This window comes from Mytilus trossulus, chromosome 10 (assembly GCF_036588685.1).
Source record: "Mytilus trossulus isolate FHL-02 chromosome 10, PNRI_Mtr1.1.1.hap1, whole genome shotgun sequence".
Lineage (NCBI taxonomy): Eukaryota > Metazoa > Mollusca > Bivalvia > Mytilida > Mytilidae > Mytilus > Mytilus trossulus.
In genome coordinates, this window is record NC_086382.1 from 22,876,615 (window position 1) to 22,904,565 (window position 27,951).

General features: G+C 29.2%; 1 protein-coding gene across 3 annotated transcripts; it reads left to right on the top strand.

Moving 5' to 3' along the window:
- The first annotated feature begins 148 nt into the window (after positions 1 to 148).
- Positions 149 to 27,917, top strand: LOC134687066 (centrosomal protein of 85 kDa-like). Of its 3 annotated transcripts, XM_063547033.1 has the most exons (14): positions 156 to 313; positions 2,240 to 2,260; positions 8,375 to 8,486; positions 12,745 to 12,786; positions 13,438 to 14,138; positions 14,975 to 15,099; positions 15,693 to 15,807; positions 16,360 to 16,454; positions 19,226 to 19,304; positions 20,056 to 20,208; positions 21,223 to 21,507; positions 22,392 to 22,562; positions 23,028 to 23,247; positions 24,148 to 27,917. In XM_063547033.1, the coding sequence occupies exons 3-14, from the start codon at positions 8,432 to 8,434 to the stop codon at positions 24,321 to 24,323; spliced, it is 2,217 nt and encodes a 738-aa protein (XP_063403103.1). In that variant the 5' UTR covers positions 156 to 313; positions 2,240 to 2,260; positions 8,375 to 8,431; the 3' UTR covers positions 24,324 to 27,917. The 3 variants fall into 3 exon arrangements, with proteins under 3 accessions (XP_063403102.1, XP_063403103.1, XP_063403100.1); XM_063547032.1 differs by lacking the exon at positions 2,240 to 2,260 and having other exon boundaries at positions 149 to 313; positions 24,148 to 27,916; XM_063547030.1 differs by lacking the exons at positions 156 to 313; positions 2,240 to 2,260 and adding an exon at positions 7,194 to 7,432.
- Positions 27,918 to 27,951: the final 34 nt, after the last annotated feature.

The window sequence follows — 27,951 nt, forward strand, 5'->3', positions numbered from 1 at the left end:
ATTTATCAATCGTTCAATGTAATTAATATGTTCAATCTAGATACATTTATGATCCGTGTGGTGCTGGTATTAGCAAAATAAAAAAAATCAATATCTGCTATATTTGTGCTAAAGATAGACAAGCTTTTTTGAAAGCTAAGATTGTTTCATTTAGTGCGCTCCCTTACCGGAAGTCCCATCTTTCACCGCCATCTCGTAGTTTGTTTTGGCTTGCTTAGCGATGAATCAGAAAATGATGTGACACTGGTCATGTGTATTGAAATCACACCCTTCACTTTAAAATAAGAAGAAACAAAACAGAAGTCCAAGAATTGTGAGTTTAATTTTCAACAGTTTCAGCAGTAGAATAGTTTTAAAGATTGCAATGGTTGTCGTATGTTGACTTGTTGTCATTCAAAAATTATCAAATCTTCAAAATTATCTTGATGAACTATCCATAAAATATTAAACTTTAAAGTAGATATTTTACAGTAAAGATGAATGACAAAATTCGTCATATTTGTCATACCCCTTCATTGAAAACACTATGGTGTAAATTTAATTTAGCATTATTAACTAACATGACTAAAGTCAATATAATTTGCTTCATATCAAATTTCTATTTTGGTCAGGCAAACCCTAAAACAGTTTGGAACAGACTGCTGTAATACTTAAAGTAAAACTACTACTTGTACATTACTTTGGTTTTCTTTTGAAAAGTGTTTTGTGTTCTTATTTGTCATTTTATCTTTTTCCATTCTTCACCATCACAGGCATGGATTTTGTCTGTTTCTCTCAACTTGTGAGTTTTGAATATATATGTATCCCCTTGGTTCATGTACTGCTCAATGTAAATTCCACCATACATTGCCAAAAAGTGATAGGTGTATATTTAAAAAAAAAAATGATTTAAACCCTTTATTACATGTTAAATAGTTTAAAATTTACAATTTTAGACATGAATTAAATATTTTACATGTAACATATTTGAATAAAGATAGTCTATTGTTTGTTTTATTATAACGAACAAATTGATGTCAAAACTTTGTTTAAGGAGACAGATTAATATAAGCAATTGTTGTTTGTTTCTGAATCCTAACTATGAATGTGTTATAAAAAATATACTTGTATTTTTCATACTAAAAAAATATTGTTTACACAAAAACTTTGTTTCTTTAAATTGTCCAACATCTGTCCAAGCTACGTATACATGTACATGTAACAGCTGCCATATGTTGTTTTTTAGCTACTAATTAATGAATAGGTTTTTAATTGGAATGACAATTATACTTAATTTTGTCATATCTATTTTTAAAAGATATGTTTTTTGGTTTTTTTTTAACTACTTATGTTAATATTTTTTTATTTTTTTTTATGATGTGTAATATCCGGATAATTTTAAACATTTTTAACATTTTATTAAGTTTTTATTTTGTATTTGTTAAATAGATATATATTTGTATATATAGTGTCTCATAAGCCTTTCTAGGCTGGGTATTTGTCTTATTTTATTATTGTGCAATGTATATTATATAAACTGTATAAACAATCTGTAGACAAGTATGTGACACTTTAATAAAATAAATTATTATTATTATTATTATTATTATATGCATGCATACCCGTAGCCAGGGGGGGTTCGGGGGGTTCGGACGAACCCCCCCTTGAAAACAAATAAGCACTGTTTAAGTCAATGTTCTTTTCGAATTGTGACTGTTAAAGTCGAGTTTGTGAGTCAAACGAACCCCCCTTTGGAAATTCCTGGCTACGGGCCTGGCATGTAGTATTAATAACCATGATAACTGGATATTCTGACAATAAAATTTGCAGATACTGTTAACATGGTTAAGAAACATGAGAAAATATCCAACGTGAGTACAAGTACATGTACATGTATGCAAGTCAATTATGTAAACATGAATAATTTGGCTGAAAGGTGTATTGCCATTATCCAATTATGTTTTTCAAATTGAAATGAATTGAATTGATTATGTTATGATAAGGATTACTCCTAATCTGTTTATTCAATGTCATTCAAAATAGATTTTTAATAAGATTACAGTTAACTTTTAATTATATAATTGATTTTGTTAAATCTGTTCCAAAGACATTACCTAAGATCTTAAGAAATTAACAATAGAGAAAAATAGTTTAAGCTAGATTTAAAGATTAGTTAAGATTAAACAAGTATATTTAATCCAGGGCAAAACAAAATATTCATAATGAAAATTCAGACATTTTGCATATATTTATCATATAGAACTTGTGGGTAAGGAGGAAGGTAGGTAATTCATTTTTGTTTTGAAAATATTTCGCATACATTTAGACTAAACATGTTGATGTTCTGAACTAAACAGTGCTTACATGTAATTGAAATGTCTTGGGCCACACCAATAAGGTAGCGGCATTGGGTAGGTAGACATTTTCTTCTTTTTTTCGCTAAAGACAAATTAAAGAAGGAATGAAAAAAATGTTTTTCTTTTCTTTATTTTAAATAGAAAAACTGACTTTTTTTTGCTAAACCCATTTCGTTTAAGAAAAACAAGGTCATAAAGGTGTGTATGATAAAAATTAAGTCATAAGATTTTGGATAAGTCTTGTAATTAAGATTTGAATACATTTGTAAGTCATAAAAATATGATTTAAAAAGTTATAAAAATATGATTTAAACAGTTATAAAAAATAAGATAGTACAAAATGTACCCTCGTCTTAAAATTCCCTAGTACAAGAAATGTAGTTTTGCTATATGGACCATAATTTGGTATTCGGCCTTTGGTTTCTTTTTGTATCCTTTTTTATAAGTTCTAAAATTTTAACTTTTATTTTGTGGGTTGTGTTGGTGTTAGAATAGGATGAATGGAACAATTGAGTTTTTCGAGAAAAAATTAATACATTTTGATTCACCGTTTACGTGACATGAAACCAAACAGGAAACCAATCTTTATTTTCTTTATTTTGCACAATATAATTCAAAAGGCATAAATAAACACCATTACTAGTGTTACTTGCTTCATGTTAATATTTAAAATCTATTTTCAATGTTATATTAAAGTTTTTTTTAAACCTGACAGGAAACCATAAGAAACCGAAAGCATTTTTTTAGTTTTATTTTATTGCAAAATCTGCTTAAAATAATCTGAACAGTATACTTTTTCTTAAAATCCATCTTAAATGTAACAGTATTATAAAACTCCTAAATATGTGCTTGTTTTGAAAACAATTAATACAATTTCTTCAGAATTTTCCATATTTTCTCCATTGATACAGGATACCATAATCGTTGTATCTTGATGTTTAAGCAAAAAAAATGTATTTATATTTGGTTTTGATATTCCAGTTATATACAATTTATTCCAAATCATTGGCAATGTAACATTCTTTAAATCCAGTAAAGAAAAAAACTTTTAACTTGGAATAAAAATCTTTGAAATAGGCACAATGTGATACTTGTGACCTGTACACCATCTACATGGTTTCCACATTTTAACCTACTTTAGTGGGCTAAAATCAATAAAGTACTTCCTTTCAAGTCATGCATGGTAAAAGTTTACTTCTCCTTTGACAAGTTTATTGCGTTTCTGATAAGTGTTTGCAGAACATGAATAAAAAATATTAATTAAAAACTGTGACAGGATTCCAACTTTGTACATTCTAAGTGTAACGGTATATTAACATGTATTTGTTATTAAATTATATTTATTCACTTAAAAAATCCAGTAATATTTACTGCTGAAGTTAAATCAATCCAACGAGCATTGGTACAATGATAAGAGACGTAATTTCGATTGATTTTTCCAAGGACTCTTCACGTCATTATCGGGAGGCGAAGTGTGTTCTAACGTCTGTCAAATATGATATCGATTTTGTCAAGTCATTGGGCATTTATTTTCACACAGGATCGTATGTAACATTATGCACATAGGAAAAATAACAGACCACCGGCGCAATCTCTTTGACAATTGTATTTTTCTCTTTTAAACAAGACGAAACAAGTCTACAGATTATGTTTGCTAACATCCTGTTGGAAACAAAAACAATGTTTAGACCTAGTATTTCGTACATTTGGCCGTAATGGCGTTATCACATGTTAGTCACGTGTTTCACGTATGACCGGAAATGGTTAGAATTTAAGGACAAAAACAATTTCAATAAATAACTGGACTTCTGTTTTGTGTGAAATGTAACGCATAACGACAACGTAATTTTCTTACTTAATTATTACGAAGATCAAAACAAGAATGTTAATCATCTCGGATTTACCTGTTTGAACATCTCGCGAGAGTTCATATTTGCATATTGTTTTTAAGAATTCTATTACAACAAAGCAGATTACATCATCTAAAAATTGCGTTACGAAATCGGACTCAAAAATCACGCCACTGTTCTTACATCTGCTACATAAATACTTATAGTACTCAGCATTTTTTTCTCACTATTCTTATTGTTCGATGTTCTTTGTTATTTGAAAGCAAAAGTTACGAATTTGCCGGTGATGATTATCTATAAATCAGTCAGCGTTATGCTCTTCGGAAGCAATAAATAACGCGAGAAACGACACAAAAATACGGTTGTAGAATCTTTGAAATTCGTATATTTTAAAAAAAATTCTAGGGAAGAGTAGCATACACTTGTATGTTGATAAAAATAATGGTATCTTTAGATGTAGTTGCAACTTTTCTTACAGTAATTCACATTTTATCACTTTTCTATAGTTATAGGAAACGGAGCCCAATAGCAAATTATGGTCCATATACATGATATATATTTACATATTTAATGCAAAGACAAGGGGAATAACTCTGATGTCCTTAAAGTTTTAAAATTAAACATTTTTGTTGGTCTTAGACTACAAGTGTTAGTAGTAAATATGTAAGAAATGTTATAACTTTTTTTAAACATATTGAAATTAAGAAAAATATTCTACAGTACAAAACAAATAACACATCCTAGAATCCTAGACTGATTCTGCTTTGTGTGTAAGCCTTAAAATAAACTATGGGTCAATATGTTAGGACTTATTCACTGATTATTTTTTGCTTTAAATCTACAGCACTTGCAGCTGGTTATGATAAATCTAAAGATCAAGGCAAATTAAGTCATCAGAGTAATTTCCCTTTAAATGACATTTATTCCAAATTTTTCCGGTAAATGAACAGATTTCAATCTGTTATGACTTATTTTATCATGATTTCATGGAAAAAATCTTTCAAAGGGAAATAACTCTGATTGACTTGCCTTAATCCTGAGATTTATATTTGATAATTTTTGTATGTATTTGAATATTGATACTAGAACATGAATATGTAGCCAGTCTGCACGGTTAGCCACTAGTCCGATGCCCCAGACTAGTAAAATTTGGTTAGGACTAGTAAGTTTTTGCAAAACTTTGTTTGGACCAACAACAAAAATGTCAGAATATTGGTCTTCGGACTAGTACAAAATGTAGTTGAAAAAGTTGTTGGTGCAGACTGTGTAGGAGTGACTTTGATGTATATACATGTATATAAGTAAATACATTTGTGTTCATGCACATTGTACTAAGTGCATAAGAGAAACATATCTTTTTAAGACATATACTACTTTTAAAATAAAAATATAAGCACAATAATTGAAGGGGTGCCAGTAAAAGGAAATCTTGCTGTGTTTGATTGGACCTAACTTCATCATTGTATTTCACAAATACAAAAGGCCATTATCTTGCATTATTTTATATCGTTTAGAAAGTTACATAATTCATAATAAAACACTTTTTTATATGAGATATACATCATGAACAGGTAAGTCTCGAAACATTTTTTGTGGCTGAAATATAATTAATTTCTTTTTTGGATTTATAAACCTTAAGCATTGTTAATAGTTTAGTAATTAAATTTCAGTTCATCAGAAAAAAAGAGATTTTATAAGAACCTCATTATATACTTGTTGAGAAATTCTTTGAAAATGGTCATTTGAAAATATTTTGTTGTACATGTAATTTTATTGTTAAATATATTTGCATTAACTTGGGGAAAGCTTTATTTAAAAACTAAATAGAAAACATTTTAAACATTAAAAGCAATTAACTTAGTGTTAATTTAAACATTTTGTGACTTTTGAAATTGTTCATATACAAATATATATTCCCATAATATTTCAAATGGTTCTTTTTCTTATAACCACACATACTTGTAAATGAGTGAAGAAAATCATGTTGATATAAACAGTTTTCTATATGGAGAAAAAAAAAGGAAATGCGTGTATCAAAGAGACCCTAACCTGACTAAACAAATCAGAAAACAGCACAATATAAAAATAAGGAGATGCGGTATAGTTGCAATGAGACATGTACAGTATCCATCAAAGTTAAAATGAAATGGATGTAAGCACAAACAGTTAACCACAATGTGAAATACCCATAAAGTATGATCAGGCATGGCTGTCATGAAAATTTGAAGAAACAAATATTGAGAAAACTAACAACCTAATTTGTAACAAACAAGTTACGAAAAAAAAGGGTTAAATAGGCACCCTGAATGGGTCTTCAATGCAATTGAAAAATCTGGCAGTGCAAGGCAGGCTTCAGATAGCCCCTTAAAAATAAAGTATATTAGCTGATCAACGAATTGAACTCCAAACTATTACTAATTTAAAATCTGAAACAAACCAGTGAATGGTTCAACCTAACTTTTAAAAAATATTTAAAAATGCAAATAATTGAAACACATTGCCTTTATTATTTTAAAGATTACAATAGCCATTATATTGTGCTATTCTATTTTTAGATAGTTCAGTTTGTTGTGAAAACTTTAATAGTCAGAATAAATTTTCTTCAAAATAACTTGGAAGGCGTAATAAATAATTTAGATATTTAAACATTGATATTAACCAGTATAACAATACAATGTAAGTTACTTTGTATCAAAATATCTAAATTGATTGGTCACAGTTCATTGGAGATATCTAAAATTTGTCTAAAGGAATACAATTGGCAATACACATTTTTTGACTGGATCAATTATTAAACATCAAACCTGCTCTGTTTAATGTATTTAAACATTATGCCGAATGTAAATATTTTTCCATCTAATTGATCTCGGCTTCATATAAAAGATTGTTAAAATTTAATCCTTATTTAAACAATATGTAACAATTTAATTGCCTCCATCGATGTAGACTCCTCTGAATTTAATGTAATGGATATTGTTTGTTCGACCAAATTAATGCATGTTACCGCATGACCCAAGATAATAATCGGGACAGAAATCCTTACTTATCTATTTAAAGCGTTTCCCCTTTGCTGGACATTACATTTAATCCTGGGTATGGATTAATAACAGGTAGCAAGGATTTACCCCTGTGAGAACTTATAAGTTGTTGTTTCTAAATGCATTCAAATGCGTGGTAGTGGCCATTTATAAGAGTAGGATTAAGTGAAGACCATCTGAGATAATGGCCCTTAATGAAATTGACAAGGTATATAATTTAACACTTATAATTATCTTATATAAGTAAAGTATGTAGATAAAAGAGAAATAAAATTGTCTTTCATTAGTTCTTATTATTTGTTTAGTCCTTTGTTCCAAGCCAATTTCCATATAATTTTGAACAGGTCATTTTCAACGTGTTTGTACGGAAAGTTATTTGAAAGTGCGAGCTATCTATTGTAGACGTGAAATGAAATACCTCTAGCTATTGTTATCTTTTGAAATTGATGTTTGAAAACAATATGTTTGATATAGACATAGATTTGTTTTATTCTTTTGTAATGCAATTATTTGAGTTGTACAAATGAATGTCAGAAAGTTTTTCACAGATTTTGAAGTGGGAAAAATTAGAAATACATGTATTCATTGGATGTTTATAATTTGAAAGTGAATGTTTTAGACATAAAATAGATTTTTACACATGATGTTTATTTTTGGAAAGTGAATGTTAAAGGGGAATGCAATAATTAGCTATTTACATTGGATGTTTAAATTTGGAAAGTGATTGTTTAATTAACATACTAATAAGCTTTATTATATAGGCTAATTAAATTAGTACAGGAATTTCATATTTAATGACAGAAATTTGAGCTGTTATTCATATGATACACTTGTTTAATAACAAAATGGATTTATAAATATGGTCCTGGTGTTTTGATTCAATATCTATTTTCTCCTTTGGGAATTTATGTGCTTGTCAACAAAGGAACATCGGAAAATATTGTTTAGCATGCTCTTCGACAGATATTGACTTTTTTACGGCAGAATCTTGTGTTGATTCAATAACACATAACAATATTGTACTCTGTGTGTGATGTGTGTACATGGTTTTATCAATAGTTTCGTGATTTAGATATTAATAATTATATTTCATAATAATTAAAAATCATAACAAATATTCATAATGGATTATTATTTGAATGATTTCCAGTGGGACTATAGACCCCGGGACAGATACCTAGACCCAGGGAGTGATAGCGATTCTGACATGTCGTGGAAAGGACCTCACTCTCCAGGTTTTACCATTCAAAGCAATGTACCAGGTATGTATTTATATAAAGTATATAGATATAAGAAGATGTGGTATGCGTGCCAATGAGACAACACTCCATTCAAATCACAATTTGTAAAAGTAAACTATTATAGTTTTAAGAATGAAATTTGATATACATGTATTAAATGCATTTCATTAAAAATTTATTTATTTTAACCATTTATGAATATTTACTAGTCCTTGTTATTTTTGCTTCAAGCTCATAGTTGAACAACTCATATAAAGTCTCAATTGGTTTGTTTTGTAAATTTAATGTGCATGGCATTTTTTTGAGTAAAAACCTTGAAACTATTTTTCTTCACAATATATTGGAACATTGATTTTATGTCTTGAGCATATTTGAACTAGTCCATATTTATACATGTACTTGAAAATTTACAGTTTTTACACATTAATTTAAATTCCTAAAATAATAATGCATTTTTGAATGGATTTATTTCTCCATTGCAACTCAGCATGCTTCAAAAAAGTTTAAAAGATTTATGTTTTGTTGTTTTTAATGTAAATTTTATTCATCTTTGAAAAACTTTTAGAATTTTCATTTTAATATTGACTTTTATGTATTCAGTAAAATTTAATTACGTCTCTATAAACATCATTAAACATGTATGTTTACATTTATATATACTTAAAAATTACACAACAGTTGTCTTAAAAAAATAGTGGATTTCTCAATTGATCTGTTGCTTGCTTTACCACTCAGTCAGGAAATATGAAAGATTAAAAAGTCTTATTTTTCAAAGAAATACCCCCTGTCATGCCTGTAGTGTTGTTATGAATATCAATAATTTAATTAAAATCATTTATTTAACGAGATGACAATACCCCCTATTTGACTCTTGAGTACATATTTTTAAAAACATGACTGATTCTTATCATATTAATAAAGTTATATTTTTATTGATTTTCAGATCAATTATTTTGATAAAATTCTTATATTTTAAATATAAATCTAGGGCTTTAAATTGATCTTTGCTTCTTTTTCAAATAAGCTGTCATTTTTATAAGAAAAGTAATCTTTTTGATGCAATAATTGGATTATTTAAAAGTTCTCAAAGCTTCCTTTTTATTTGTGATTATATTACAAGTAATAACATATATATACATTTGACATTTTATGTATGAAATATCCTTGAAAAAATGTAACTTACAATGAATACTGTCACGGTTGTAAATTTTAAAAAGTGGTGTTCAGAATTTTACTAGAAGTAGAGTCAATACCATATCCTTGCTTTTTTTGTTATTTTTCACAACAGAAAGCCCTTTATGGTAACATTATACCAGGGATGAGTTATTTTTAGGTCATTTTACACAGGGTGCAATTATTTCGGGTCGTCTTTTATACTAGGTGTAAACAGTTTACCAGGATGTCAATTTCCGAATATTAATTTCTTACATGGTATATATTTACACAGAAGTACTTCTGTATAGAGATGCATTATATTTTATCACAGGGAAATACCATTAAAGGGTACAAATGAGTTAGGTAGGTCGCTAGGTGTAAAATTTGTTTAACATGTAAAGAGAAGATAGTATATTGTATGTCATGTGTATGTAGTCGTAATTTACAAGTGGATTGTTTTCCAAGATAAATTGAATCGGAATTAAAATGAAACTAGGTTACTATTTGATAATACTAGGTGATACCATGTTTGTAGATAATATACACATACATGTATCTGCATTTGACATACTTTTGAGCTCATGTTGACATAATTGTAATTTTCTTGACTTACTTGGTTGATAAAATTTTGCTAATTTGAAAGATTTTGTAAAAACTTAGGCTAACCTAAAACATGTACAATAGCCCTGGCTAGGCCCATTTGTAAATTTTAATTCCTGTTTGGTTTTAAAACATAGAAGTATAAAAAAGAAGATGTGGTACGATTGCCAATGAGACAACTATCCACAAAAGACCAAAATGACACAATCATTAACAACTATAGGTCACTGTACGGCCTTCAACAATGACAAAAGCCTATACTGCATAGTCAGCTATAAAAGGCCTAGATAAGACAATGTAAAACAATTTAAACAAGAAAACTAACTGCCTTATTTATGTAAAAAATTGAACGTAATAAATGACAACCACTAAATTACAGGCTCCTGACTTGGGACAATCATATACATAAATAATGTGGCGGGGTTTAAGTGTCTTGCATTAACACCATTTGGTCTCTGTTGGTTGTGTCATTTGGTAATCATCAATGATCATATAATATTTTATTCTGTCTTGACTTTTCAGAGAAGGGAACAAATTGATTATCATCAAACACACGTTTTAGCTCTAAGCTCAGTCCAAATTTTATTGACAGTAGACTATCTAATTTTTTTCTTGGGGAAAAAAAAAGGCTTTTAGAACTTAATAAGATTAATATGGACTAAAACACATTAATAATCTTATTAAAAATATTCTTCAAAAAACATTGCATAATATATGTTAAAAATATTTTTTTCTTTCATTACTTTGACAGTTTATTTTTTTGGATATTTAGAGTAATCTTCTTTTATCAAGTTTAGATATTCAAATTCTTTAAATGATTTATAAACTATTTTGTATTCAATAGATTTAGTGGAATAAGAGTTTTGTTTACACAAATTTTATTTATGTACAGATAAATTTAATCCCAAGTACTACTAAAAGTTGTATAATCATTGTACGAAATTATGTTTCTAATACTTAGAAATTTATTACACCTCAAATAAAATCCTATAAATAAACAGGTCTAAACTTAGAACCTTAATACGTGTTTGGCATTTCCAGGGCAAGTGACCACTTTAGCCGAAAAGTCCAAATATGCTGAGTTGATAATTGGACATGATATTCATCGATTATTTTTATTTAAATTTTATAAACAAATGCATTTATTTTGAATATGGCCCTGTCAGCAATAGTGGGAGGGCAATATGTTTTCTGGTCTATGAGTCTACCAGCCTGTTATTCTGTATGCCTGTCTATCCTACATGTATATCCAGGTTTCTTATAAAGTGGTGGTCCAAAAGTTTTTCATCAAGGACCACCAGGCTAAATAAAATTTAAATGACTGTCCATATCAGGTTAAATATTTTGGTTACATTTTGGTTTACTCTGAAGTTATTTACTGGTAACCTTTTACCCATTATCATTATGGTGTGAGCTTTTTAGATTGTATGTTAAATTATGGTTTTGACCCTAATCTCGTGGTTCACAGAACATCACAATCTGAAAGTGGTTACGTGTCCTCAATGTGGACACTTAGTCTTGTTTTCTTGTATTCTTTCTTGGGGAGGAAAACGTAGTTTTTACGCCTATCATATTGAATTTCTATGAGGATTGAAATAAAATTTAATTGTTAAGTGTTAAATAATTGTTAATTTTAGATTTTTTTCTCTTGTACATTTGAAAAGAGATTAAATCTTGCCAAAAAATATGTTGCCTACATTGTAATATTTGAGTTTTACAATAGTTGCATAATGATAATGCAATTTCGATAGAATGCATTTTTGTGCACAATCTCAAACCCATGCATGTATCAGCATAAAATTACCTTGTACATGTATAGTATACAATATACTATAACTCTAGAATGATTTAACTTTTGAATTTTCGGTGGTCATGAAAGATTAATCTAACTCTACTACTTATACCAAGTTTACTTAGACTGAAAGTCATTAAACAATGAAGGTTTCAAACGATTAAAATTTTAAATTATATTCCCCCTATTAGTGGTATTAAAGTTAAAAAGATAATCTATAGTTTTAAGTTTGAAATTTTTAATCTTTAAATTTAATGACCATAAATTTTTGAAATTGAAATTCATGACCTTGTTAAAGACAAATTTTTGGCGAAATTCATTTGCAAAAATCACTGTTTTTTGTGTACTATTGATTGGTGCTTAACTGGAACTACAAAAAATTTTAAACAAAGAAATTGCACAATCTAATTAGTTTACAATTGAACATCTGTGTAGTTGTGAAAGTCGACAAGTCGATTGTGTTGGAACAATGGACACCAGGCTAAACTGCGATCATTGTCAATTTCATTCTCTAATTCTGAATATTATATAATAAAATATTTTAAGTGATAATTTCAATTGATATGGAATTAAGTGGGTCACCTTCAAGACCATTGTACAATGTGAATAGAAAGAAGGGTCAGAAATCGTCCTCGTATTGTGAGAAATGTTGTCCGAAGAATTATCATAGTAAATCGTGGATTACATTAAACGATGATATTAGTTATTATTTATCTTATTTGGTATTTACAGACTATCAGAAGATGTTACAGAGCCAGATTACATCCAGTTCAGGTATGTGGAATTATGGGATATTATTAAAAATGATAATAATAATGAAAATGATAACGGTAATGATAATTATAATATTAAATACCAAAATATATGTACTTTGGATTAGTTATAAATCATGGATTTTTTGGTTACTGTAAAAGAAAAAAAATTTTAAACTAAAAACAAATTGTATGTATATAGTATTATATGTAGAACAGTTTTAAACCAGAAAATCAAGTACCTGGGTATCCACAAATGGATATTTCTTCATCAATCTATCAAAATTGTTCCTCTGCAGTAAAACATTGCAAAACATTATATTAGGGAGTTGGACAACTAGCTTCTGCTAATTTCTATCTTGATTTGACTAAACCCTGGCTAAAATAGAAACCTGTAAAAACTGGATAGCAACTTAACATGAAAATACCACTGGAATTGTGTTAATACAGTTTAATTATACCTTAATCATCAGTCATGAAGGGATTCCCTTCAAATAAAGTTAGGGTTTCACTTATAGGCTCTTTTATTTTCCTTATAGTAAAATTTGATTATTGGTTGCTCAATTGTAATAACACATGTACATGAAGAAAGTGACAAATACAGTTTAGGGAAAGAAGTAACTCATGCATAATGAGGCAATTTAATATTTTAATTATTTTCTCCCATTTTTAGGATGGTCTGACAACAGATTGGATAGAACATCAGACAGATATGGACTTCATTCTTCACCCCACTTGACCTCAGGGTCAAGGTCAAATGACATTTCGTATACAGACAGAAGAATGTATCAGACATATCAGCCATCTAAATATGGATTACCTGGTAGTCCAAGTTACGATTCTTATATGAATCGAGATTTTAACGAATTCACGACAGGACCATTAGAAGAGACTGTTAACCCCGTTATTTTGGAGGACCCTTTAAGGCCCAGTGGTTATACACCATCTTCTTATGACTTGAAAAAATTTGACGATGAATTATTTGGACGTTCAGGAAAAAGTAATTTTTTGGATGGGTCAGGGGGAAACGATAGTGAACTTAATTTAGACACACCCAATAATGTGAATGATTCATGGATTTCACCGCCAATGAGACAAACCGCTAAGTCTGAATTGCCGCCAAGTGAATTTAAAACACCTGTGAGACATAATAGAGCTGGAATTTTAAGAGACACATCAAAATATAATGACGAAAAGTCAAATCGAGGGAATATTGCAGTGCCTTCTAGTGAGTCTCAAATAACAAACAGTAACCATAACTCTGGGTGGGCAGACAGAAATAATGTAGATCATGGTAAACCAGGACCAGCTGGCCTTGGTCAGTGGCAAAAACAACACCAAAACCATATGGCATTCAGGAACACCGATGGTCAGGTTAGTATAATAATCAGATTTAGATATTAAAATAAAACCAATATTAGTAAGGGTCATTTTAATTTAGCTATAATGGCAAAGGAAATGAAAATACATTCCACAAAATGTTAACATTTGAACATGTTGAAGTGCAATGTATATTTCAAAGCTTATTTATCCCGGTAAATTCACCATAAGTGAAATATATTCAAATTGCTTGTACATGTATCTAAATTGCTTGATGTAATTTGTTTTTTTGTAAATATGAATCTTTATGACACAATTTGACTGTGATGTTGCAACACTGAATTTACTGGCAGTATATCATGTGTACATGTTAACTAGTGATAACTGATAAAAAATATATAATTTTGCGTTGACCATGTTGACCAGCTTGACCAGCATTGTTTTATTTAAGTTCATTGTTCTTCAAGTATTTTTCATTTACCATGTTTACTGGGACAGTTAAAAAGTTTTGGAGGTACATGTATAGAGCTATTTCTCTTGAGAATTTCAGGTTTGCTGTACACATAAGAAAATTTCAGTATATTTTCGAAAGCATTGGGAGATTATTCAAACCTTGAAAAAGAAAATTCAATTCTTTCAAATTAACCTATACAGGTGAAATTGAGAATTGAAATGGGGAATGTATCAAAGAGACAACAACCAGACCATAGAACAGACAACTTCAGAAGGTCACCTGAAAGTAATTACAACTTACATCTTCAGGTATAAGAAAAATGAACTGTGTATTAAACCTTGCCTGTTATGTGACTGTATGTGTAATTAATTATATATCCTAGAAAAAAATCTGTTAACTTAATATAAATTAACTCCATATTATTTATTCTTTCCAGAAGTCACAAGGACTAGCTACATTATTTAAACATTTATCAGATGACCAGTTAGGAAGTGACAAGTGGGAGTCTGTTAGAAGAGCAGCAGACGCCATCATTAATGAAAAAGACATGATGATTGATAAGTAAGTCTTGTTTAAGTAAAGTTTCCTACATGTACAGTAACTCTTACATATAAACATGTAATAAATCTCAGAACATTTTGAGAAAAATTGAGAATGAAAATGGGAAATTTGTCAAAGAGACAACAAACTGACCAAAGAGCAGATAACAGTCAGATGACCTTCAGTTTGCTTTGAAGTTCAAAATCAAGGGTGCCAATATGGAAAGTGCTGTTTCTTTTTAGTATATTTGTGAATGTTGTTTCATGAAAACCTATCTTATATTAATTTCCCCTTGAAACTTATTGGAGGTCACTTGTGGAACAGGAACTGCCAACACATCTTAGCTGTCTGAGCTCAACCAAGGTTTCAAACATGTGAGATGGGGTTTGTTTAGCTCAGTTTATCTCTGGAATATTTAGTGGATTGATTGTTATTTTCTGTTTTCGTTTACGAAAGTTCTCATTCATCCTTATATATGTGAAAAAAAATTTGATTGTATCTAAAAAAAAATATTTGGCCATTTTTTGTCTGTCCTTTGTGGTTGTTTTTTTATCGTTTCTTACCATTTTCATAGGTTTTATTACATTCTGCATCAGGTCATTTTTCTATTGCAGACTAAAGCTGAGGATGATGAGTCTAGAAGAAGATAATAACAAATATGAAGCCAGATTAAAAAGAGCTTTGATCAGTGATGTCAGTGGAGAGGAAGACGCCATTAGAAAAATAACGGTATTACGATCAATTAGTTAAAGATTGACATTAGAATAGGAGTAATGTTAGGATAAGCTTTTGAATATACGTGAATCTGATTTTGGAAATGTTAGACTGCGCATCAATATATTGTTCATTTTGTTGACTGAAGCTGAAACAAAGCATACATTTTATGTTAAAAAAAAATTCGTAATAAATTTTGAAATAATTTGGAATACTATTTTTGACTATACACAGAATAATATAGGTGATTCTTGTAAATAGAAAATAGATTCATTTTAAGAAATGGAGATTGTAGAACCCAAAAGAGATGAAAGCACAGAGTCAGTAAGGATACTTATAAACAGAGTACTAATAGTTGGGGTGCTTTCATGAAATAATTTTTATTGAAATTTTTTAAATTAGGGCATTCTTTTATGATGGAAAATTGAATAATTCTTCACAGTGTTTGAGATTTGTTTAATTCAAATAATGAAATAATCTGTTGGAACATAAATCAATGAAAAAATCAAAATAATATTTTTCTTCAACATTTAATTTGTGTACAATGATTTAATTTATTTAATTTAGGACCTTGATATAGAGAATGCATCATTGAAAGCTGAAATGGCACAAATGAAGGCAAAGAAAAATGCAGAACTAGATGATTTAGAGAGAAAACTTGGGTAAATACCTACTGAATACAAGATTAGGCTTAAATTAAAATATTGTTTGTTTGCAGTTTACCGACCGACCCTCGAAAATCCTCCCGACTGTGAAAATTTTATTGCTTTAAATTTGAAGAATTTTTTTTTAATACCTCTATTGACGCGATCCGGAATTTTGGGTCCTTTCCGGAAATGATTTAAAGTCAGGGTCAATTACGCATTTCAAGTTCCGTTTTTCTTAGCTTCCCGTCAAGCGTTCATGTGACCATTTAATGATAAAGCACATGGAAATTGTTTACAGGTATCCATGAAGGAGATGAAGTCACGGAGGAGTACATTACGCTGTCGTCTCGTGTCAATTTTAAGACAAATAACAAACAAAAAAGTTTATAAGTAAACTGTTTATACAGATTCAGGCACATGTAATGATGTGTGATGATATCATTGACGGTGATGCAGCGGATATTCATAACTGACACGATAACCATGTCTCAAACAAATCGGGTTCAGAATATGTGGAGCCTGACTTTAAGGAACCAATTTAAGTGGTTAAATAATTCGACAGCAGCTTGAAGTTTAGCGTATTTTCTACAAATCGTTGTGAAGACGACAAAGATGAAACCTACTCCGTGACTTAAATATTCATGGATATCTGTAAACCCGCCTGTCAGAGGAAGGGCTCATTTGAAATGTTAATGGATGTAGATCATGCAAAATCAATAAGAAGCAACCCTAACTACACAAAGATGTAGAGAAAATGAATGGTTAGCTTGAAAAATAAATATACTCTCTCTATATTAAATCTATCTTCGATTGCAATGAGTATGCTCCTTTAGGATAAGGGGGGCTGCCCCACTCATTGCAATTATTCTCTTTCTTGCAATATTAAATATACCCAAACTGTGTGGCCTGTGTGAATTCAATTAAAACATGTCCTTAGGAGCTATGCTGCCAATTTTATTTATGCATGAAAAACATTTCAGTACAGACTATTTACTTTTAATGGGGTGCTATGGATTTCACCCCTAACTTTCAATTGAGGAAGATTCAATGGTTATTTTTTTTTATTAAAAATACACTCTTTAATAATTGTCTTATAAATCTATAATATATACATTTTTCTGATGAAAATACTCTACTCATGAAAACATTCTAGTCAAGAAGCATACATGTCTGAATATATTTCTTTTAAAAACAGTTCTAGTCATAATGACATTCCTTGTTTATAAGTGTTCCAGTATTTAATAATTATACCATATTCTATGTCATAAATTGGATAATGACACTATGTTTAAGTTTCAGTTTTGGTTAAAAAGTTTTTTATCTGAATGCCTGTTCATTTGATGTTGGTTTTCAGCATGTCCAGTGTTTGTTGTTTAAAAATGTTTTTTTTCTTCACAAGAAACTTGGTTTAGTGTAACTGCTTTTTTAAACTGTATTTTGGCTGATAAAATAAAATATTTTTCCTACCTACCGACCCTTCAGTCTGAAGGTACAGTCGGAAAACTACAAACAAACATATTTTTAAGGTTGGCCTTACCAATTTCAGCAATAACCTATTGTCCAATTACAAATACTTTTTCAAAATATTACCATTTAAAAAGATTTTTTTTCAATTTCAATCTTTTAATCTATTTTTGCCTGTACCCACCTTTTAGAAAAAGCAGACAACAGTGAAAAATGTGTCAACTGTGTGTGCTACTTCCCAACTTGAAAATAAAAATAAAAAAAATAATGGTGGAATGACCTTTAATTTTGAGCTGTTATAAGTGAGAAATTACTGACACTGTAATTATTATGTTAAATTGTGCTGAAAGTTCCAAGAAGCAGTTGCAAAAATAAACTACTGTAATTACACGTGGAAATCTGAGGACATCTTTTAAGTGGAGTTTGATGAATCAATATTGAGCTTCCTATTTTAGACGTGATATTTAAATGTTGATTCAAAGTCTGACAAAGAAAAATCAATAACAAATCCTTGCGGTGTATTGGATATAATTGAAAAACTGAAGAACTTTATCTGGATTTGTTTTTAAGAGGTTGATAAAATGAATATGAAAGAAAGAAAAGAGATGATATGTAAAAATCAATGAGACAAGAATGAAATAACATTTAAAAAACATAAATAATAAACAGTCACCATATGGACTTTAAAGCAATTGTTAAAACTTTGATTCATGTGTTTTTCTTTCAACTTAAAATAAACAAAAATTACAATAAGTCTTTGAACATGTTGAAAGGGACATTCTTCCCATTGATTTTCAAGCAGTGAGATTTTTAGGTAAATTGTAAATTCAAAAATTGCTGCAAAGATTTGTATAATATGAATTACATGACTTGACGAGAATTCTAAGAATCAGAACTTGCATTCTGATAGCAAATTCATATATCTACATGAACCTATTCCTGAAATAGCAATAATTAATTTCACATTTTTGTTTAGTCTTCAAATATCAGTATGATAAATGCATGCAATAATTTCTGAATATACAGAACACAGAATCTTTGCAATTAAAATGAAAGACATAGTTCTCTCTGGCTAGTTACTTTGATGATCCTTTTTTAAGAAAAGTCTGCTCAACATCTCATAGTATTATCATAGAAGATTACATGAAATGCAATACATGTATAATTTAAAAAAAAAAATGAAAAAAAAGTTATAATTTATAATTGATCATGTTGATAGAGGTTATGTGCACATAAGATGCTTTGTCAAATATTAAATGTATAACAAATTAATCCATTCATCATTTAGATTCTTATTATAAAATACTTTATATTTTTTGCAGGGCTGCTGAGCATGAAAATGAACATTTGAAATCTGCTATAAGAACAAGAGTTCCTGGAAATGATGCAATCGAAAAACAGGTTAATACAGATATTTTTTTAATGATACATAATATTTTTAAGACAATCTCTTTAATTCAACTAATTGGAAAAATCTAAACAAAATGAAATGTAACTATGCTCTCACAATGTATCACAAATATATTGTAGACTAACATTAAATAAATCAAAAGATGCTTATTATTGCCTCTCACAAGAAAACGCATAAAAACATTTAAACAGCAAAAAAGTAAATGATAAACTTTTTTCGTCCTTCCCTACGCCTATATTATCCTGCTTAGTTGCTCTGTAATTCTTATATCACCACTTTGAGGTGAGAGCAGGCATTATCAGCAATGTCACAATGTCTGAGGGGAATTTTTCAGTGACGTCACAAAGTGTGAAGAGATTTTGTCAAGCTTGCTTTCGTCAAATGTAAAACTGTCTTAGGGAAGGTGAAAAGACTAGTAATAGAACGCTTAACAGATAATCAGGTTTTGTTGTCAAGATATCATAAAATATTGATCACTACACTCACTTGCCGTAAGGGTTCACATTGTGGCTTACGGCCTATATTTTACGATATCAATGTGTAGAAACCCTATAGTCTATACTTATCATAATTTTAATCTGATATTGACAACAGGAAAATCAAAGGAACACAATATTTAAGTCAACAATTGAAAATAAGACAAACAAAAGATTTCCAAAATTCTAAATTTTTCATTCTAATCACAGTACTAGTTTATATATAAAATGTAGTTTCACTGTTACCTTTATCATTTTTCTTTAGATTTCTCAACTAACCAATGAAAGAGAGGAATGGAAAGGTAAATTTCTTGATTTACGAGAGAGTCATCAGCAGATGAAAGGGAGGCTTGACCAGTTACAGGATTATCTTAGAGATATTCCCACCATGGAAGAAACTGCCGCTAATTTACAAGAAATATCCTTTTCATATGCATAGATTACCTTAACTGTATTTGGCAAAACTTTTAGGAATTTTTGATCCTCAATGTTCTTCAACTTCGTACTTTATTTGGCCTTTTAAACTTTTTTGGATTTGAGGGTCACTGATGAGTCTTTTGTAGACAAAACGTGTGTCGAGGGTATATAGAAAATTTAGTCCTGGTATCTATGATGAGTTTATTTTCATGTATGCAGAATATATCAATTGGTTATGCTGTTCAATCATTCAAAGTTTTTTTTCCAGTTTCAAATGTTTGTAAATTTTATCATGTTTATCAAAGAATAAGTGAGACTGATCTTCTTTCTTTCGCTTTTCAAGTATACAAATATATAGAGAAATGGAAGCAAATTTTAGCAGCTTTTTAAGTATACAAATATATAGAGAAATGGAAGCAAATTTTAGCAGCTTTTTAAGTATACAAATATATAGAGAAATGGAAGCAAATTTTAGCAGCTTTTTAAGTATACAAATGAATAGAGAAATGGAAGCAAAATTTAGCAGTCACTTAGAAATAGAAGTTTAAATGAAATTTGGCTCTTCTATTCAGATTAAGGATTATTTAGACTGTCCAATGATTGAAATAGAGGGCTAGATAACCCAAGGGAGATAACTTTGATTTTATTACAAAAATCTAACATGAAAATTGCAAAGTTTTTAAACAGTGTTATCAGAACAAACATGTTAACTTTTATAGTTAAGTCTATTAAATTCATCAAAAGATAAATTGGGATCCCATTTTCACTGATGATTAGTTACATGTTCTTTACAATTTTACATTGGTATTATTGGTTTTTTTGTTAGATGTATATTTAAATAAGAAGTAATAGACTTATTCATGTCAGAGGAAATAAGCCACTTGAGCTGCATATTTAATCAGACCTACAAAAATATATTAAATGATGAGAGAATTAAACTTTGTAACAGAAGAAAAGATCACACACAAATGTTTTGATATATCATTCTTGTCAATGCTTTCCTTAACCTTCATACTTAAACAATTTGAGAGAAGAAACAAAATTCCAAAAACAACAACTGGAACAGCTTCAAGAAAAACTTTTCAACAATAAGAAATTACTGTCTCAGCGAGATTTAAAGATTGAAGAATTACAAAATCAGATGGATCATTTGTCCGGGAAGATGAATGGTATATCATCTGAACTAGATAGAATTAAATCTGATGGGGAAGGTGCTGTTCTCCAGAGGTGCCAGGAAGAAATAGTTCGACTGAAGGAGGATAATCAAAGACTGGCCATAGATTTTGAAAAAGCTAAAAAGGTAAGACTATTTCTGAAACAACAGTTTTCTTTTTCATTTTCATTAATAATTTGAATGATGGACAAAGCAAATTAAATGTGGAATAACAATTGTGAAATTATTAATGGTTATAGAGGATGTCCATGGAAAAACCAGGCGGTTGGATGGCACATGACAGATTTTGTTTTCAAATTTTTTTCATCTATTTCTTATCATAAATTCATTATTTCTCAAAGTTAAATTTTGTTATTTATTAACTGCAACAAATAAAGAGAAAAAAAAATACATATAAAACACTGAAAATTCATTGAAAAGGGGAGATAACTCTTCATTTTGTACAAAACTTTGTTGCATTGTTAGTGAACTTTAAAATCATTTTCTGAACCATCTGCTGTTGATTCAAAAATATCTTTGACATATTATATATATCCTTTGTATGATATAAACATTGCATTGGAAGCAAAAATTCAGTGGGAAAAAAAAATATGTTGTGGCATCCATATCATAGGATTTGCCTGATATTTACTTGGACAGCCTCTGAAATACTGTTAGTTCAGAAATTATTGTGTGTATTTATTATTCCTATTTTTTCAAGAATGTACAATAATATGCAAGATATTTTAAGTATCTGAAATCAGAATGCTAGTTCTTATTGTGATAATCACCAAGTCACATTATTCGCATCAATAAAACCTCATAATAATTTCTGAATTTACAGTAATCAATGTTTCTTAAAAAAAGATGCTTTTAATTGAGACTTTTGATGGCCAAACAATTGAAATTTACAAGGGAAAACTTATCATTATTGAGAATCTGTCTTTTATATTGACAATACCATAACAAAAAAATAAACACTGGAATTAAAATTTTCAAAATAAAACTCTGTTAAATGTAATTTTTAACAGCTGTTAGAAACAAGCCATAGAAAAGTACGACACATGGAGGTCAAATTACAGAATGAACAGAAACAGTCTAAAGGGAGAGTACAACAGGAAGAGGAAACAGTGATGGCGCTGAGGGAAGAAAGTCGACAGAAAGACGAACAGATGATGAAGATGAGGAGAGCTTTGAAAGAGGTAAACTTCATATATGTCTTTAATGTTAACCAACTTATTTACCTGATTATCTTGCAGAATTTTATTTAAAATTTCAACCAAAAATACCAATACAAACTGCAGACATTATATGGTTCAGAAAACATGACTTGGTTTAAACAAAAACTAAGGTGGGGTTAAACCAGTTTCTAGTTTTGTTCACACCTCTTTTGCAGATCAACATTCTCCTGTTTATCATAATTCTAAAAAAAATAACCAACACTTTACAAACATGCACAGTGAATGAGCAGCTACCAACACAATCATTTACCTCATTGTGCAAATCTGTGTTAGTGATAATTAACAGCCTCCACAGGGAATGCCAAAAAATATATGTGAGCAATTCTTCAAATTTCTATCATTGTTACCTCCCTTGCAATGTGTTTTATACTTTACAAACATTGCAATGCGAATTTCAGTTTGGATGACATATTTAATGTTTTTCAGCTTGGAGGTAAAAATCAAGATTTAATGGAACAGAACTTGATAATAAGGGAGCAATTGAAACATTTAGAATTTTTAAGTACAGACGAGACACAGAAATTACAGAGACGGTTTACACAAGAAATGGGGCTATGTTTTTCGGAGCTTCAATCTTTAGTGAATATTTGTATGCAGAGAGCTGATGGACAGGATCCAAATATGTCAATGTTGTTAGGGGTTAGACGTAAGTGTTCTGTTGAAACAAAATCATTTATGTGATTTTCATAATAATGTTACAATTCTTAGTGACAGAATCACAAAATCAAATGTGAAATTTTGCTATAATAACTAGCCAAACATGAATTTCTTATCACTTGAAAATAACAAAAGAGTCAATAAATATAATATTTTAAATACAAATAAAACAGACTTATTTAGTTGTTTTGAAGTAGTGGAGAAATATTTTTTTATCCCACCTTTTTAAAAGATTTAATAGCTCATTAAGTCAGTTGCTTCAAAATGTTCTAAATCTCTTCTGTTTACCATAAAAAACAAGAGCCCATTCAAAACAGCAATAATTAAGTGCTAGTCTACCTAAGAATCAGGCAGTAGTGAAAACATGACAAACAAAAACCCACTCAGGTTGACATTAATTTATGTTCAAAATGTATAATGATGCAAAAATATACCATTTCATTGTCCTGTTCTGGTAATTGGAGATAAAATTTGGTTACAATGCACTAAAAATTAATAATTAAGGGGAGCTAACTCTGTTATTTGCTATCATGCTAACCAAAGTTTGTCTAAAGATTTCTCAAGTTCCCAGACACGCAGACACTAAAGACCTACTATTTCTAACTCAGGATGAGTGTTACTTCAAAATAGGATGGCTAGGTAGGTGGGTTTTTTACAGCCATGTTTTGATTTTTTTTTAAATTTGCCTGATTCTTACAAAGACTGGCACTTAAGTATTATAATGGCCAGCTTTGCCTATCAGAGTGAGTTACATCTTTCAATTGTCTATAAATCATTTATAATTTATTAATCTGAACATTTAAGATCAAAAAGTTTTTCAGAAGTATGCTTCAAACGTTATTTGGTAATGTTTCATTTTCTTTTAATTTCTATTTTATTTCTATTTCAGCCCCTACAAATGAACAGGAATTGGACACCCCTGTATCTTCTGATGAAAAACAGACATTAAGACATTGGTTGTCAAAGTTACGAGATCTCCGGTCAGAGGTGGAGAAATTACGAGGCATGATCAGTAACAAATATGCTGAAGACATGGGAGACAACTTAAATTGTGCTACACAGTGATCAAGGGAGATAATAATTTAAATAAATACACAAAAACTTAAGTGCATTGATACCATCACCAGAAGAAGAAGGAATGCTGTCTCTAAAAGAAATTTCATTGTTTTAACAAATTATGTATTTTCGGGTTATAGTTTAAAGACATTTGAACATATATTTCAAAGAGATACAATAGCAATCTTTGAAAAATTGTTCAAATGGAAATTTACAGAAAGTTTTTTATATTATAGAAAGAGAATCAAAATATTGTCATTACATCAATATCTTTGCCATCTTGTCAAATTTATATCATATATAAAACAATTATATTATATCCTTGTTTTCAAAATTCCAATAGGGAACATACTTTATATAATTGTTTGAATAAACCAATTTTTCAAGACGTTTTGGCCATTGGCCTTCTTCAGTTCTTTATTTTTCCTCTCAACTACATGGCTGACTTTACAATTTCCTCTCAACTACATGGCTGAATGTAAAGTCAGCCATGTAGTTGAGAGGAAAAATAAAGAACAGAAGAAGGCCAATGGCCGAAACGTCTTGAAAAATTGGTTTATTTAAACGATTATATTATAATTAGGTGATGGTTCATTCCAGCTTTATTTTGGGTAAACATGTATTGTATATACTTTTATCATGGGGGCTTGTTACATATGTATAGATGTAAATACAAAGAAAAAGATTACTCAACAATGATGGCTCTGTAAATATATTGAAATGGTGCTAAATTATTCATATCAGCTGTCTCCAAGAGATACTTATTTATAGAATCTCAGGGAATGTTAATTTCCTGCATGTAAATTTCATTCTATTTTTGTATTCCATACATTCCATTTAACATATAGTTCTACCAGGTAGATTCATAAGTTGTGATCATTTTGAATACACACATTTCTTAAAACCAATTCTTTGGCTCTTGAATATTCATAGGATGTTTTTAGCGTTATTGAAGACATTTAGATTATTTTGTCTATGAATTATGATTTCTTTTAAATGTCATGTAAATATTCCGTCCTGTAGATTTTTGTACCTGTGATATACTTTTATTTTTTTGTGATATTCTTTTGTGAAAAGTTTGAATGAGAAAATCAGGGAAGAGATTAGTCGGTGCAAGGAGAAAGAAAGGGATGAACAATAGTTGTTTTAGAAGATGAATAGGTTGAGAGAGGAAGAAAGAGGAAGATATTTGTAGAGAAAAGAGGGAATATTCAGACATGTGAAATGGTTGTGATTTTTCTCTTCCAGACTTTTTTAATTATCTGTCACACTCCATGACCAAGGGAGACAATTTAAACATATGCTTGATTCACGTTTTAAAAGGGAGGTCACTGGTCATTCTGGGCAAGGAGATAACCTAATTAGACTGAAAACAGTTATCTATCTATATATATATATATATATATATGTAAGATATTAAATTTTCATAATTTAGACATTTTTCCAAGAAAAATGGCATAGTAATTTTGAAATTATGTGTATTTAAGATTTTTTTAAAACTATTGGCATCATACTAAAATTTTTGATAAAAAAGCAATTGAAACACAATTTGTTATTGATCAATTTTTGATGTGCATAGCATTTGATCTTGTTTTCTGCAAAATTTTCCCAAAATTTGCATTTTGAAATATGCTTTTTCAGATCAGCAAAATTATTGGGACTTCATTATGCATACACCAATATGGGGAAAATGCACTTTGAGTGAATTTCAAATGTTTTGTTGGTTGCTTACCGAAAAACAAAATATCACAAAAAGTAATTTAGAATAATATCCTTTGATTTCATTTTAAGAAATTTCAGACAAAATTGTTGAGGAAACAAATCCATCACTTTAACAAGGAGGAAACTTCTACTAAATCATGGCTAAAATCTTTTGGAAATATTCCAGTATTTTGAAAGTAAACAATTTACAAAAGTTTTAAAACAATAGTTTAACAAGTTTTCAAGTTTCGTAATTTTTAAAGTGCTTTTGAATTTAAGGATTTATGTTTTAAGTGATATATTACAAAAATATATTATTTTCAAATTTAAGCTTTTTATGGTACAATATTTCCTGTAAAAGTACTTAAGATGATTGCATTACTATGGTCTTTTGTTTAGTTCATTAAGATAAGAATGGTCTCAATAGATCCAATGTTCAATTAGATGCATTGTTAGTTTAAACAAAACTAGGACACACCCTCGACATAGCAGGTCAGTGACTGAATTATAGTACATGTGTACCTATGCCTTATTTTGTAGCCTGGATTTTAAGTATTCATATTGTCAGATTATAAAGTGCAGTTTTCCCTGCTTTCAAAATCTTTCTGTGTAAATCTGTCCTAGTTTCTTACTTCTGTGCATACAACAAGAAACTAATACTGCATACGTGACATATACTGTAGGTACATATATTAGTATTGGATTCGACCCTGAACTTAATAATTGGTAAAATTAATTCTGTTCAAAACACCATTGTCCTATATTACTTATATATAAACTTAAAATCCTTGATTTGCAAAATTCAAAACTATCCTAAAAAATTCATAGATTATTAATTGGGTTCCATTTATCAGTTTTGTTAGAATTATAGTATTAGTAAAATTATAGTAAAATGACATTAAAAAGCCTTTTAACAGTTGATTCCAACAGTCCTTAGTGCTTGGAGTTGAAAGATCCAGTTATCCTCTTCTTTTTAAAAGGATACCCAATCTACATTGTATTTATCAAATTCACAAAAATATAATGTACTTCCATTATCCATTATAACCAATTGGTAAAAAATCATTTATAAACTTAATGCTACAATTAAAACATATTATTTTCATTTGTAACTTGCAATTCAAAAAGCAGCTGATTTTGATTTATTTTAAATGTATTTGATATTAGTTTTGCAAAGCAAAATATTTTTTGTTGAAAATCAAAGTATATGTTTTAAATGTATTTTTTTTATGTCTAGTCAGCAAAAATTGTAAAACTGGAAATGATGCATTGACAGTATTAGTTTAAGTCTCAACATTTTATCTGTCATTGCAACATTTTCAATTTTTATTGTTTTTGAGTCACTGTAATTTTTATGTATTAAACCAGCACTGCCATGTTTATAATTTTAATGCATTTAAATAGAATATTATAAAACTATAGTAAGTGTATACATTTTGATTCTGGAATGTTTGTATATTTTTCAAATGTATTTTTTCTTCTTCAAAAAAGGTCAATATACTTTATTGACTGATCGATGTTTTTAGGGGAAAGGACTTTTGAGAGTCTATATTTAATCTATATCCTTTCCTTTTTAAAAGTAATTGTAAAAATTATTTTGGGGTTTTACCTTCCTAAGGTATAATTTTAATGACAATTTTGTAAGGATATAGACATTTCAATTTGTCATTTTTCAACACAATTAGTTTATTATTATTTTCAAACTTCTCAGTTATAATTAATGTACTACAAATGAAACAAGAGTTTATCAAACTGATAGCATCATTGCTTATTATTGAAAATGAGCGGTAAGTTCTTTATTATTTAACTCTATATTGAGTCATTATTAGAGAAATTTTGTCTATGACAAAACGTTGTATTAAAATACCAAATTGTTATATTTTTGCCAAAATCAAATATTTTATATAAATATATATTTTTTTTGTTTTTTAACAAA